Genomic DNA, 16,192 nt, shown 5'->3' with positions numbered 1-16,192 from the left:
AAACGGTGATGGAAGGAGACTTGACTTGGGGAGGTGCACACACAGTACAGTGTACAGATGACGTGTTGCAGAACTGTGCGCCTGAAACCTGTATAATTCTGTTAATCAGTGTCACCCCAATTAATTCAATAAAAATAAAATTCTTCGGCTCTGCAGATTCCACTCTTTTGAAAATTAAATCACAAGTCCAGCCTCTTGGCAAATTACTTACAGGAAGACTGATTCGAGATAATTTTTTAAAAAGAATAATGTTTCTACAAAGAGCTAAACAAACAATTATGAAAGATACATTAGTCAACTGCTAAGAAAAAAATTTTACTCACTACCAAGATAGAAATATGCAACTGAGTAAATACACCATTACTTCTAGGGAAGAGAATCTGAGAATCCCCTCTAGTGAAGACTGTAGCACCTCCCCTGTCTTTTGTCGCTGGAGCCATTATTTTGGGTTGATTCACTAATGAAGACACTAATGAGAAGACGGCTCCTCAGTAATTGGAGGAACATGACCGTACATGCACTGTTATTATAATTCAGTATTAGTGAAACAGAGTAATGATGCCAGCCTTGTTTCCAGAAATTTCTGTTAGCTGGTTCATAGCAAAGTATGTTACATTGAGAGCATTCAGCCCCAAGGTTTCATATTACAAATGAGGAGACAGAAACCAGAAAGGTTAAGTCAGGCTTCCCCAACACACCCACAGGGAAGAAGAGAGGGTAAAACCTGGCATGTTTGGTTCACAGCATGGTTTTAGGGGAGAGATAACAGCTCCTCAAATCCATCTAGCTCTGGACCCTCAACTGCAATGAGGAACATGGTCTGAAAATCACTTCTGGGCGACACCCCTCTAGGCAGAGAACAGCAGGGACAGGATAACCTAGAGTCCTGACTTAGTGTTGAGTTTTTATTCACATTAACCCACGTAGCCCAGAGAGGCATTTGCTGCTTAGTTTGAGTCTGAATTGAACCAGCCCTGGAGTGGACATGATCTGTTAGCCTACTGCCTAAATCCAGTTTAGACCGGTTTTCTTGCATCCCTGTCCATCCCAATCAATTTAGAGCAATTTCTGATTGGTAAGGATCCCCAAACATTCAGGAAATTAGTATATATGGTTTTTATATGCACATTTCTATCTACAAGCCTGAGGTCAAACAGTTCCCCTGTTGGTGAAGAATTCTTGCAATTTATTTATACATTTGAAGTCTTTCTTCACCCTGCCCTAATCATTTTTGATTTATGTTTTGAATGTATCAAAAGGTGAGAAGCAGATGAGAAAAGAGTGTATTTCAATATTTGTGTATTTTATAAGTTTTTCTTTTTTAGATTTATGCAAATATCCCTTAAATACAGCAATTCTGCAGCTGTCCAGAGACATAACTACATAGCCCTCCTCGTTCCTGACTCACACCCACCCTCAAAAGGGCGGCTGTGGAAAAGAGATCAAGTGCCAGGTGGAAGGAAACCATCCAGGGCGGGGACCCAGGGGCCAGTCTCTCCAGGGCACTCATCGAACACTCCTGACTGCCACAAGGTGTCAGGAGTATAATGAGAAACAAAAGAAACAAAAACCTCCACCCTCGTGGAGTTTACATTTTAGCACAGAAGAGGGGGAGGTAGGCAATAAACAAATAAGTAGATCATTTGTCAGTAGTGACAGTGTTTTGTTTTGTTTTTTTTTAAAGATTTTATTTATACATTTTTAGAGAGAGGGGAAGGGAGGGAGCAAAAGGGAGAGAAACACCAATGTGTGGTTGCCTCTCGCACACCCTCAACTGGGGACCTGGCCCATAACCCGGGCATGTGCCCTGACCGGGAATCAAACCGGCATTTGGTTCACAGGCCGGCACTCAATCCACTGAGCCACACCAGCCAGGGCTGTAGTGACAGCGTTAAGAATAAAGTCAGTCATAAAGGTAGAGGAGGGGTTGGTGTTAGTGCTATTCCAGACAGAGTTGGAGCAGGAGTCCCAATAATGTCAAGTTCTGAGGCGAAGAGAAGTAAGGCCATTACCACACACACACAGAGCTGGGAGAAAGGCGTCCCAGGCGGAAGACACAGCCACCGCCCAGGGCTGGCAAATACTTAGTGTGTTTTAGGAGAAGCAAAAAGGCAGCGCTGCTGAGACTGAATGAGAGAAAGCAGGAGGGAGGGGATGTTATCTGGGGGTGGCACGGGGAGGGCTTTGCGGACCGTGGCCAGGACTTCCGCTTTTATTCCAAGTGACATGGGAAGTCATTGGAGAGTTTAGAGATCATGTGGCACCTACTTGAAGCAATGACCCTGGCTGGGGGTGAGAACCTGCTATGGAAACAAGAAACCAGGTAGTGAGCCTACTGCAATAATCCCAGTCATTGATTATGGAGGCGTGGGCACCGTGTCCAGCACCAGTGGGGGAGGCAGTGAAAACGGAAGGAGCTATTAAGAATGATGCCAAAGATACTGGCCTGGTTCGGGGGAAAATGCAGTTGCCAATTATTTTCTCTTCCTCTGTGTTCAGAGTTAATCTCTTATTTGATACACATATAGGTCCTTGCAAAAAACAAAACAACAACAAAAACCCCCACAAATAGAAAACAAAAAACACATTAAGCGATGGCCTGGAAATGGAGAGGCACTGGCTTAGGCACCTTATACTGAATTGACGGCCAGTTTTATTGGAACAGCTTGAATTTCCCTCTGACCATATCTTTAACTAAGATGCCACTGTGATCAGTAGTAAATACTTCTGGCTTCTAGGAGATAAAAGAACTATTCAGAGAGGTGATAGGCGTGGTTATTTATAGTCTGCCCAAGAATTTTTGTTCAAGATCTCCTGATGACTCACAGAAAAGGAAGAAGGGCTGAGCCCATAGAACAAAGCAAAAAACACTTCATGTTAACTTCTTCCATTTTAGTAACTTCCAATAACTCCATTCAGCGTTTCTGCCCCACTCTCACGGGTCTGTGGCCGGGTGGGCAAACGGCTAAGTTGAGTGGAACAAGGGACCTGACAGTTGAAGTTTCAGGTAATTAGGAAAAGCCACTTTTAGGTAATAGCTTAATTGCATATCCTAAATTTAGACAGCAAACCTTTCCCAAAGGGACACAGAGAAGCAAAGCTAACTGAAGTAAGCCCTCTAGTCACAGATGAAGCTCCAAACTAGTGTTTGCTCTGTGCCAGGCGGCGGGAGCCTCAGTCCCTGAGGAGAGAGGGGAAGTCTCTTCCTCCCAAATTCTGGGCTTATTTCAAAAGCCAAGGCTGAATCAGATTTCTCGGCACAAAGGAAGCTCCTTTCCCAAGACAGTGGAACATATGACAGGAATGTTTATAATCTACTCCTGGAAGTACCCCATCCACGAAGGCCACCCGCCAGCCCACAGTGGGAGCTGAGAACACAGTCCTACCATGAGTCTAGAGCGTGAAAGGTTTCAGGGGCAAAGACAGACAAAATCTGAACAGTACACAAAAGGCTATTTTCACATGGACAGCTGAGAAGTCCAGCAGCTCTAAGCACAGCCATAAACCTACACAAGAGACTCCCAAAAAAGGTGACAGGGAGGGGACAGGGGAGCAGAAACAAAGGACGTTAGCTAAGGGGGACTGGGAGGTGCTGCTGCCCTTGGCCTCGGTTTCCTCACCTGTAACTGACCCTCTCCTTGCCTGCCACACAGTGGATCTTTTGAAGACCAAATAAGATCCTCTACATGTTTTAAAGGTGTAGAGCACTCTGCACACTTAGTACTTAATTGTTAGGGGGAAAATCTGGACAGCAAATGTTTTCTCTGGTTTCTGACTGCATGAGTCATCCTAACATTACATTTTTTGCTCCTTTAGGTGAGAAATAACAGAGCCTGAGGTAGCTTAACTCTGGGAAGTAGCACTTACTACAGTCTCCCTGACTACTGACCGCTTTGGACATCTACGTGCCCACCCAAACCACAGAGCAACAAAACCCCAGACTTGGAGGAAAGGGACAGATGTCACTTTTCAAATGATGTCCAGAAAACACAGCAGAAAAGCTAAGTAACTTGACACTTTCCAGTTCCTTTCACTTGGAGATATGATTTCCATCAAAGTCCTCGTTAGAAAAAAATTCCACCCAAAAATGTTAATTTGGGGGTCCTTCCCAGCTTATTATGTTAGTCATTCAGTGACCTCTACTCATTGTAGAGGTACAAGAAAGCAAAGAGGCCCCCTGTACATAATGGATGAGGGCAGTCATGCTGTCTCCATGGAGGTGCAACGTCTCCTGGGCCAGAAGCAGAAAGAGCCACACTGGCAGGTGCCAGCGTGAGACAGAATAAACGCTCTGGCACTCTCCAGGTGTGTTACGTTAGGAAGTCTTCATGCCCATCCAGTCGGCATCAACAAAGGCAGGCGAGGGAGGTGAAGACCTCAGTGATGCGCCTTCTGCCGGCCGGGAAAAGGGAGGCCCTGGCCGAAACGCTCTCCACTCCTGGGGCAGGTGCGCCACCTGGCACACTGAACTGAACAGCACCTCTTTCTCACGACACTCACCTCATGATTCTAATTTCAGCTTCCCGAGTCATTGTCTCTGGGGAAAGTACGCCTGCTCATGCCTACCAAGTCTTCTGGTCCCCGCGGCAGGCCTATTTTTCACAGTAAATGCATATAGCAGCATTCCAGCTTACGTATCAGCCTCTTGCAACCTTAGCGTGGCCCTATCTCCAACAGACTCATCCGTTCCTGGGTGTATTAAAAGAACTAACTATCTAAGGCCATGAGGCTAAATGCCAGACAGAGGAGGTGGCTCTGCGGTTGTCAGGATTGGTGGTATCACCCTGGGGAAGCCAGCCGTGAGGACTCCTGGCTGCCCCCTGCTGGCTTTCCGTCAGAGACACACCAGTTACATTACGCCCCCTTCAGAGCACTTGAATGAGCAGCGCAGAAGATATAGTATATCTTATTTCAACTCTCCTCTTACTATTCTTGACACTGTGTATTTAAAAAGATTTTAAAAGTTGCCTCTAAATAAAAGAGCAGTAACCATGTGCTGAATGCTCACTATCCTCAGTGCACTAATACTCTACATATCAGTGTATTACGATTTCACTTAAGCCTGACCGCCACCTACGAGCCAGCATTACCACTCCTATTTTATAAACAAACAACAGAGGCTCGGGAAATGTAAGTCACTAACACAAAGCCATGCACAGAGTAAGGGTTGGAGTTTGGATTTGAAAGCAGGTCTACTTTGTACCCAGCACTCCCTAGGCTATTAACAATGACCAGATCTTTTTCCTGCTTATGTCCTCGGGATCCATCTCATGGAACTGAAGATGAGTTATGTAATGTAAGGCTCTCCCCACCTCTGCACATGTGCCCGGGAGTTCCGCTTTCTCTCCGCACCCCCGCGAGATACACAGGCCGGTCCTGAACTTGCACCTGCCCTGTCAGGGGCTCACAGGGTTGAAGCTTAGCTTTGAACAACCTCATGTTACTATTGTTTCTTGTACCCACTCATCTTACCCTGATTGTTGGCTGTAGTTTGGGGCTATTTTTGGCCTCTGTTTTTCACATGAGTGCATATAACGCCATGGTAACCAAATTACATTTTCATTCCATTTTAGGTTAAGTATTTAAATAACCCAGACGAATTTGAATCAGGCTATCTTATTTCTTTAACTACTGATTTAACCCCTTATCTCCCCAATATCAGTGTTCAATTTCTTACTTTAGCTTCTAACTGGAAAGCTAGTGACAATGTGCTTTTGTAATTCGGGACTGCTTTGTGTCCATTTTCCTTTGAGTTTCAGAGAACACTGTCTGTAACTTACAGTGAGGCCAAGCACGTCTTCAGAAGCCCCCGGCCACACCACCCTCTGCTCCCTACCCCCAGGATGCACATCCCATTGATAAAGAGGGCAGGACGATGACAGGAAGGAAGACAATACTTTAGAAAACCCCACCCCTTTTCCCTCAGTTTTCTAAGAATTGGGAGGAGAGAAATGTATCAAACCAGTCGTGTTTCATGTTCCTAGGGTGACATCCAGGGATCTATGGCGGGTGGACATGTTCAGTCACTGCCTTGACCAGGAGGGAGAGAATTGTTTTCCATTTTTATTTTCAGTATCTTTGGACCCAACGTATGCTAAAAAATTCCTTGTTGACAGATATTTTGCATGTTGCCAATACTACAGTATTGCAAACCAAGCCATCCAGCATCAGAAATGAAAGCAAACGCTCATAGCACACTTTTTACTTCATGGGTCAGAGCCTGGTCTACGTGTTCTGGACAGTGTATCTCATTTAATCCTTACAAAGCCACCTGAGATCTGCACTGTTATCATCACCTCTGCTTTAAAGAGGGGACTGAAGCCCAGAGACAGGAAGCAGCTTGCTCTGGGTTCCAAACCTAGGGAGAGGTAGAGCTGGACTTTGAACCTAAGCGGTCTGTTCTTGAACATTATTCTCTGCTAATTCTGAGATGGGAAGAGTCTTGTGGATGCTTAAGGAACTCAGGCAGTGTAAGCAGGAAGTATGTGCCTCCATTAGAGGGGGACAGGCATCGCGGCTCCACACCACTGCATTCTCCCAGTACCTGGAGCAATGCCAGGAACACGGTACGTGTTCAAGAAACATTTATGGACTGAATAAATACATGAATGAATATTCTTAAAATCCAGACTACTGCATTTATTCACTGCTACCCATCCCGATGGGGACACTCATGCTCTAGAACGATGGTGTCAGCGCGTTGAGGGTGTGCACTTTAAACCTCTAAATGGCAGCTGGGCAAATGCTTCTTACTTTGGAATTTTCTCTCACTATGACTTGGAACAGAAAGGCCTTGTCAATGCATAGGGCCAAGCGAGAGAGCTCATGTTGCTAGTACCTTCGTGCCCAGGGGTGGTGACTAGGTTTCCATGGAAGGGAACACAATCCCTCTCTTTATGTGTAAAAGCGCTGTAATTATCTCAGTTGCTTTGAAGCTAGTGAAAGGTGGAACATAAATATTTCAAAAGCACATGTAATGGGAGGCATAAGCAACTCCTCCAGTGTAAGTGGACAAAAGGGTATACGCACGAACAAAAAGGATGTATACCCACCTGTTCTGAAAAATACTGGAAGCCCTTGTCCTCTCGAATACACTCGTATGTTTCTCCAAGAACCGGGTTAAAGGGCTTGCTTCCAGCCCGAAAGTAGCTGGACGCATAAGCCGACACAGCGAAGGCGGCCACGTGCACCTAAGGAGAGTGAGTGAAGAACGCTGTTATTTCTCTGGAGCCGTGGTTTACGTCAGAGAAAGCCAAAGATTTGTCTCTGGTCTAAGGACAACCTAAGCAACTCTGGTTTAAAGGTGCAGGCTCAAGTAATGCTCGTTGTAGCCTCGGAGACAAACTACATAAACATCTTCAACCTGCCCATCTGTCCTGATGCCTAAAAGCTGGCAGAGGCTCTCGAGATCATGGTATTTACCACATGAATTGCACTGTTTTGGCGCTGTTAAGCTGAGTGCAGCACCCCTAAACCTGACAGTATCTGAGCATCTGATACCGTGCTAAGGTTTTCGGGGAGGAGGGGGAAGAGGGGCATTAAAAAAGCCAAACTCCCCTCAAAATTCAGGAACGAGCATCCAAAGTTTAACCATTCCCAACTTGATACTGTAGACATCCCAAAATTCATTTTGTCAAAAGAAAATCTGTGAGAGTCATTTCCTAAGCCTGAGCAACAAGCCACAGGACAGAGCACAGTGCCTTTTTAAAAGTTCTGCTTTGGTTGGGGGGTTGGGGTGGGAGGAGGATAAAAGGGAAACTCAAAAAGGAAAAGAAAGGAGAACTACAGGTAAACAAGAAATAAGCAAGTTCCTTTAATGGGCCCCACTGTGAAGCTCTCGGCATTTTTATCATTTCCCCTTTCCAGGTACCAAAAACACATTATTATTCATATCTTTTGGGGGTGGGGGAGGGATGAGGCAGCCAAAAATTTAAACCTAAGTACCGATAGCAGCTTTCCCTTTATAATATCGAGTAACAATCTCCACATTTCATCTTTCCAACACAATTCATGAAGTTTCTTATCTCGGAAAAAAAGTGGAGTGGCCTTCGCAAATGTTCACTAGTCCCATAACTTTCCTTTGCCTTTTGCAAATAGGATCCACTTCACCCTCTCACACTATAGAATGCTCTAGAGCGGCTGGATAGTTTATACAAACCAATTCACTATGTTCAATTCAGTCTTTGTTCTTGAAACCTGGGTATCTATTCTTCTCTCTGCTCCCTCAGATGTCTGTTACCCCTTAAACAGTAAGGCCACATTGTCTATACTGAATGCTGAACCACCCCTGAATCACCTTCACGATTTGAAGTATAACAAAACGTATAAATGAACTCGGTGTCATTCATGATGCTGGGGGAGACGGGAGGGAGGGAGCAGGCACGATGCAGCCTCCTCCTTTGGGGCTGGAACAGGAGAGAGAATCCAGGCAGGGGCACGAGCTGACCCACAGAGGAGTGAGCGCAACCCCAGGACAAGGTTCCTGCTCAGTGTTTTGTGGCACTTTTCCTCCAGTGCATCTGCTGGAATGCCCAGCCTTTCCCCAAGCTTCTCCTCAAGGTCAATTACAGCATCAGTCAGCTGAACGACCTAAAGGTTTCTAAATTGCCACACGCATGAAAAACCTTTACGAATATTTTCATCTTCAAAGTCAATCGTTGTCTTTAAAGATGCTGACTTTTTACACTTGCCTTGGAAGTTCTTTGTTGAGCAGAAATTCTCTGGGGAAGAGCAACAAAGAAGGCTGAAAAGACACAGGGCTTGTTTTTCTCTTCTGCTCTTATTATCCTTTGATGGGAGAGGACCCTGGAGACTCTGGAATGACTATGAATGTCTCCCTTCACCCACCAGAGTTCCCCTTAATCTTCAAATCACTCAAGTAATGAAGTTCTAATCAAGACTGAAATCGCAGAATGCTTGGAATTTAGGAAAAAACGGTGCCCCCTAGCAGCTAGAGGGTGACTGCAGGACCTGAAGCCAAGGGGGTGTGCCAGCTCCAACTTGGCCAACCAGCCAATGCCCAGGACAGAAACCCGGGGGGACGCGGCAGTCCCAGCCTCCCATACAATAGATGACCTCACTGTTGAGCAGATAACAGGTGAGAAAGCAAAAAGAGGAAGAGAAATCCTTGGAGAACAAAGTCGGCCACAGTCACAGGAAGGGCTGAGTTCCCCATAGTGTTACCACCACGGACTCCCCCACGAGATGGGGAAGGATGAGACACTCGGAAGCCCCTTCGTTGGGAGTGCTAACTGAGTAGGGGACAGAAGGTGAGTTTTCCTCGGGTGAGCTTCAAAAACAAACAAACAAACAAAAAAATCCCAACTCTATAGAATCAGAAGGCAGGGGGAATGTTTCTTATGTGAAAATCTCTTCTGTGAGTGTTATTTCCTGAAAATCTAAGACCTGATTGGACAATTCCAAAAATAAACAAACATTCTCAAGGGAAATTTACTCTAGAGAAGGAAAACAGCTTGCGAAATTAAATTTTGTCCCCCCGGGACAGTAAAAATAAACACCCAGATATCCCGCAAAATATGTTTTCCAGCCAGGCTTATCAGAAAAATCACATGGAAGGTTCTGGAAAAAGAAGAAACACAAATCCACAGAGCAGAACTACCCCCAGGCATCCGCTGTCACAGAGAAGCGCCACCCACCGCTACCTTCCCTGCCACATGGCAAGTCCTGACAGGGTGACCAAAAACAGACAGGCAGTGGGGAACCAGACGCCACTGAGAATGAACCTATCCAAAGAACTATCCCAGGGAACACCAGAGGGGCCTGGGGCTGGGGCACTGCCCATGCTGGCTGGGCCGGACCGAGCCGAGGCAGACGACACAGTCTGCAGGCTGTGTCCTCACCATCCTCTCCAGGGCGTCGGGGGTCTGTGCGGCCTTGTCCAGAAGCTCACTGTACTCCAGCTCCTCGCAGAGCCTCTGCAGCGTGTTCAGTGGTTCGTTCAGCTCCACCGGCATGGCCACTTTGGACAGGTCCTTGCCTATGTTATTTCTCAGGATGTTCCACAAGCTGATGTTACTGGTGTTGGGGCAGGGGGCCGGCAAGCAAGTTCTTCTTTTGGACTTGGCTTCCCCACTGCTTTCAAGAACTGACTCTGAAAGGGAAACAGCCTTGTTCTTTTATAAGTCTTTTCACTTTATTTTACTATTAAAAAAAAAAAATCCATGAATAAAACCTTACCGAAAACATACTCAATTTTACTATGAATCTCAGTTGTTCAGAATGTGATGGAAAATCATAAGATAAAAAGAATTCTGCACAACTAAATTAAGTGCCAAAAATTACATGCACTAAAATTCATGGGCTTCACTCACAGAGAGGTCTTCAAGCTCCAAAAAGCTAGTTCTTCATAGCTATACATACACTTATAATAAAACTGGAAGCTGGATTTCTATGCCCAGAGCAGCTTTCTGTTTTCACTTTTAATCTCTTAAATAATTTTTAAAGAGCACCTCAAATCCTTATCAAAAATCTTTTAAAATACTTGTTTAAAAATCACTTTAAATTCTGATAAAAAACAATTGTGTTTATTATAGGATAATTATGAAGAAAATAAAGTCTTCTATTATCCCACTATCTAGAAGTAGTAGTCATTTATATTTTGGAGTATTTTCATTCAGTGTTTTCTCCATCGATATACTTCATATGCCTTTTGCTTATCCAGTTAACAAGTATTTTTCCAGGCTATTCAAAATTCTTCTAAAACATCCTTTTTAACGACTGTAAAAAAAATAATTCCATGCTATAGAGCCATAATTGAATGAATCACTTATCTATTGTTGAACTTGGATTTATTTCAATGTTTTGCTATGATGCAAAGAATAGTGGATGTTCGTATTCCTAGATATTTGATTGTCTATGATTATTTTCATAGGAAATATAGAAATGGAATTACTATGCCAAAAGCTATGCACATTTTTAGACTTTGGAGCCCTATCACCAGAGGGCTCCTCCAAAAGGCTGCGTCGGTTCCCCACACAGCAGCAGCGTGCGTGAGTGTCCACCAGCTGGGGGCTTCTCAGGCTTGTCATCATTCGCCTTTAGGTTTTGGCCAGTTGTTAGGTGGACAGCGTTATCTTCTTGTTTTTAAATTCCATTTAGAAATTCCCTAGCGTGATTTGGAATGCTTTCAAGAACATTTCTTCTCTTCTGAATTGTCCGCTTTCCTATTTATACATTAAGACATAATCCTTTGTTTTTATATTTGCTTTACAATTTAATCCCCATTTGACATCTACTTTCAGTTTGGTCTAGTGGTTTTTTGATGAATGAAACATTTACATGTTAGGTATGTTAGGCGCCTCTATCGATCTTTTCCCTTGTGACAGCTTCCATTGCTTTGTGCTCTGAAATTCTTTTCCCATCCCAACAGAGCCTATTTTCAAATGAAATCTTTTGCATCACACCAACATATGAGAAAGTAGTGAGATGATCATATTTGAATATATTTATTTGTTAAAAATAAGTATTTAACAGTTATTCTTTATAAAATCAATCGCTCTGAATAAAGAAGCTGCTTTGAAAAGTATGAAAGAGGAGCATGAAACTGGGGTCCTATTTTGCAGTCCTATGCATCCAATTAATTGCTGAATTTGTTTTAATTGCTCAACATGGATAAAAATGTGATTTATACAAGTAAATAGCTGCAAATGATCACATTTTAAAAAGTTTTCCATGTAATCTTGAAATAGCTTCTTAGAACACTATCCAACTACTACTCATGGCTAATACACACCTAGCTTTTACTCTGTGGCAGCAAGCCCTCTAAGTATTATAGACATTATCTCACTTATTCTTTATAACAACCTCTTGAGTAAACAGTACTATTATCCCCATTTTATGCATGAAGAAATTGATGCACAGAGCAGTCAAGTGACCTGCCCTAGAACACATAACCAGGGAGAGGCAGAGCTGGAGTTAACACTGAATCTATATTCCTAACTATATAACTTCCCCACAGCACCCAACATGGTGAGAGCTATCTGACTCAGGGGGAAAGAAATTAATAGGAAATACTCTAAATACCCAGCATTTACTATGGGCTCAGAGAAATTCTAGAGCAATAACTTATCAAGACCTTGATCCAATCCTATTTCCTTTTGTAGGCAAAATTGTGTCATAAATGCAAAAGTTATTTCTATATCCAGTCTTTTCAGTAGAGTACTGATGTTTAGAAATCTAATCTTCCTCAGCAACTGGAGGGAATTTATTTTTGTTTCCAAATACTACCAAAGAAGACAGCTGGGTTTGGCCCAGTGTTTGTTCAAGGCAACGTTGGTCAGCATTCTAGCAAAATAGCTGTGAAATAAGATAGAGAAAACCAGCCTTAACCTCTTCTATGCTTTTCCTGGCTAGTGTCAACTCAGCACAGCTATGGTTTTAGGTTCGAGGGCCAGTTCCCTGTTCTCAACTCAGACCTCTGAACCCTTGGCCCCCTTCCTAAGGCCTCAAAGAGGACTTCTTCAGTTGTCGGCCTTCCTCAACCACAGTGTGAGTTACATTTTAGTGCGTATGCTATTTGACAAGGGAATAAGTGATGTTTCTTTATCTCTCTTTCAATTCATCTTGTTTTTCTATAAAGCAAGTAGCTCCTTTGTTTGATAACAGTGGTTCTGCTTTGAACCACTGATTCTTAGACTTTTCCACCAAAGGACTCATTGCTCCAGAAGCATTTCTGGCAAGATAGAGCCTAATGAGCATCGGACTTCCAGCAGGTGTGATGCTGAAAGGAGGTTCTTCCAGAGGATGGTGGTCGCCAAAGAGTAGGCTCATTAGCATTCAGATAACAACTCAACATCATCATATTTCACACACACTTACTTAGCTGGGAAGCACTAAAATATCAAAAAGGACCTGACCTGGTCCCTGTCTTCCACATAGATAAGAAAACAGGTGGTGCTCAGGGTACCCAATGTATGGCACAAACCTAGACAGACCAAGGCACACAGAGTACCAAGACTGGGAGTATTTGATGCTACATGCTTCTCGCACAGAACTGTCCAATGGGCAGATTCCTCCTAAGGGCACCTTGGTAAACAGACTTCGGTCTGCTCACTGTACTGCCAAATCAGAGTTGTTTGGGAACAGCCAGATACTCCAGGTACCCCATGGTTCAAACAACATTTCCTGGACATCATTTCCACTCCTGGGGTCAACCAGTAATAAATGAACAACTTAGGATAACTGGAGGGCCCCTATTTCAAGGAGATATAAGTTTATTACTTTCATATGTGATATCTTAAAGAATCTGAAGCTAAATTGCTACTCGGAACAGACCTTTTACTATCTAAGCCCTACAGAATTCCTAAATTATAAAAACCACTAGATACCTAAAGACAAAAAGTTATATTCTACTATGTTTGCAGAGAGAATGTTTGACCATATAAGGGCTATCTGTTGCATTAATCTTTGATATTTCTATAATTGGTGTATGTTTACCAGTATTGTGAAAAGATCCAAACTTCTAGAGATCAAGTAGTTTAAATCTTACCTGTTTGTCGCTCATTATCTAAATCGTTACTGAGATTGTCCAAGGACAGGTTATCACTTATGTCACTGGCATATGAATCATCCTCAGAAACCTGTGGGAAAGGAGAAATGATATACTGTAGAGTGAAAGTAAACAAGCCAGGTTTTCATAAAACGTTTCCTCCAAATCATCAAACATTTTGAATCCCACATTGCAAACCTAGAGAAATAATTTTGAATGCTGTTTTTATTCAGGCCCACACAGCTCTCTTGCAAAGGAGGTGTTTATAGCAAACACCTGTTATTAAAATCCTTACACTTTCTTGACTTGTTCTCACAAGGAAAACTCAGGCAAACTTAAGATTTTAGTTGTTATTAAAATTCGTATAAATTCAGGCTACATTATCAGAATTTGTTAGTGTTTGGGTAGAATGAGTTACAATTTGTCTTTGAACTATTTGTGAAAAAAATGAATCCTCTATAGAAATTAATAAACAAAATTAGTACTTCTATACTGAAGGGGTAAAATTAGCAATACACCCTTAGACACAGCAATGCCAACTATGATACTACCTACTCCAGAAAGTATGTTATGCATTAATTTAAAACGATGTTGTTATATATTATAAATTACTATAATAACCGCATTACAATATTATAATAATATAATAATATAATAGCTGTATGTTGTAAATTAGTATGGGTCAAATTCAATGACAAAAGAAAAACAAAATGCTAATTTCTGAATCAGTAATAGAAGTATTACATTATCAAAGAGCTAACAGTCAAAATTATTACCCTGTAATTGAAAAGAAGGATAACAAATCAAGTAACAGAATAAAGAAGTGCCCAACACCTACTTTCACAACATTTCTTTCTAAGATCTCATATCCTTTTGTGCTTTGGGGGATACGAGTTATAAGAAGATCCTGAGAATACAATAGTAGAAAGTAGCGATTGAGTTTAGTGTTTCTAAATATGGGTTATCAAGTGAATGGGTAAAGCAACAGAAGCGACTCTGAGGCACCTAACTGAAAACAGTGCTCAGACCTCATTTTCTGAAGAGCTTGGAGATAACAGAACTTCTTGTGCATCAAAGAACTCTGAAAGGGAATCAGTGATGGAGAGTCGACTCTCATTGGAAAGCTGATGGACCAGAGGTCGGTTGTCATCTGTGGAGTTTTCCTATTTAACACAAAAACAAAAATACATATATTTAGAAACAGTCTCAAAAGCAGCAAAATAAACAACTGATTTTGTTGCACAATACACAAGGTCACAGGCCCATGCCAACAAGCAGCTCAAAGCAAAGGTTAGCTTCAGAGTTGAGAAGAAGCAAGCCTCACACAAAATAAAATGAAAAACAAAGGTGTTCTCCAAACGGGCACCTCAGTTACAGGTACATTGCTGTTCAGGCCCACAAACTAACTCAAAGCAGAAAAAGAATGTCCCAGTCAGTCTTTGTTCCATTTAAGAGAAAAAAATTCCAACACTCTCTGAATCATATCCTCTTATTTTCTACCACTGCAGGATTTCTTTTCATCTTAAAATGTCCTCTGAATTGTACTGAACACATGTGTTTGCATGGCTGGTTCAGAGCAATGTAGTTTTCTTCTGCCCCATGTGCTCACTGAGGCCAACATGCTGCTTTTGAGTCGTCCGTTGGCAAATGAACAGTGTGTTTTGGTCCAGAAGTGTCCCTGGTGGCAGATCATCCATTATTCATGGATGAATGAGATAAATTCTCTTTGTCTGTCTCTCTCCAACCACAATGACTCCTCAAGGGAAGAAAATCCCCAGTCCCCTTCAGCAGCTGCCCCATAAGTAACACAATAGAATCTCACGATTTTCTCATCTTTCCTGGCCTTCCATCCCCTTCTTCACTGAATCTAGACTTTCCCACTGGGGAAGGTGCTTTCTAGTCAAGTTGTAAGTGAAAATTCAATTTGCCTCAACAAATTGAGCAACTGTTTTGTGCTGGCCACGGAGGGATACCATGATGGGTAAGACCGGGATTCTGGCCTGAACGACTGGGGCAGAGAACGCACCTAACACGAGACCAAGACTGTGGTAGAGAGTCTTGAAGTGAAGAGGAAGGTGAGACTGATTCTCTTGGGGGCTCTGGTGTGGGGAGGGCTTCCCAGAAGAGGTGACACCTGACTGGACCTTGAGGAATGAGCACAGATTCAGGGCACAGGGATTCGATTCCTCCCAAACAGAGACGATTATTGCCCTGATCTTCCCAAGAGCTCCCATTCCTTATTGGGCAGACAAAGGAGCTGTTTCTATAATAGATGATGTCTTTCCCAGAAGCTTTACAATTTCAGGACACATTCCTCAGTATCATAACAAATTATACCCATGATAGGGACAGTCTAAGAGGAGGGCCACAGCAAATTTTCTTAATTAATAAAGGGAAAGGGGTCTCTTTACCAAATGCTTACCCCAGGGACACATTTAAATGCATACCCTTTCCTCTTGGACTCTTCCTATGACAGCTGGCCCAAGGTATTCGTTGAAAGATCCTACCCATTTTAATATGCCTACAGCTTTCTGGAAAGCAGGCTTCTTCTCTATCCTAATAAAAAGATCACAGTGGGTCTCTAATAAGAAACTGCATGTGCCACTGTTAAGAGAGCCTCTCTCCTCAAAAGAGACACTGTGGTGAATAACAGAACTCCTTGAATGCTCACTGAAACAACAGAAT

General features: G+C 42.9%; 1 protein-coding gene across 4 annotated transcripts in view; it reads right to left on the bottom strand.

Annotated features, from left to right (window-relative positions):
* The window catches only part of OSBPL3 (oxysterol binding protein like 3), a 151,808-nt gene that overhangs the window by 20,209 nt on the left and 115,407 nt on the right, over positions 1 to 16,192 (bottom strand). For all 4 annotated transcript variants that reach the window (XM_090287098.1, XM_090287100.1, XM_090287099.1 and 1 more), the window contains 4 exons: positions 14,536 to 14,670; positions 13,508 to 13,598; positions 9,861 to 10,111; positions 7,053 to 7,190 (listed from right to left, as the gene is read on the bottom strand). In XM_090287098.1, coding sequence (XP_090143224.1) covers positions 7,053 to 7,190; positions 9,861 to 10,111; positions 13,508 to 13,598; positions 14,536 to 14,670 — 615 coding nt within the window. The remainder of the gene's footprint in view (positions 1 to 7,052; positions 7,191 to 9,860; positions 10,112 to 13,507; positions 13,599 to 14,535; positions 14,671 to 16,192) is intronic.

This window comes from Furipterus horrens, unplaced genomic scaffold (genome assembly GCF_987537825.1).
Source record: "Furipterus horrens unplaced genomic scaffold, mFurHor1.1.pri manual_scaffold_9, whole genome shotgun sequence".
NCBI classification, from domain to species: Eukaryota; Metazoa; Chordata; class Mammalia; order Chiroptera; family Furipteridae; genus Furipterus; species Furipterus horrens.
Note: the sequence above shows the minus strand (reverse complement) of the source record. Positions and strands in the feature narration are given on the sequence as shown.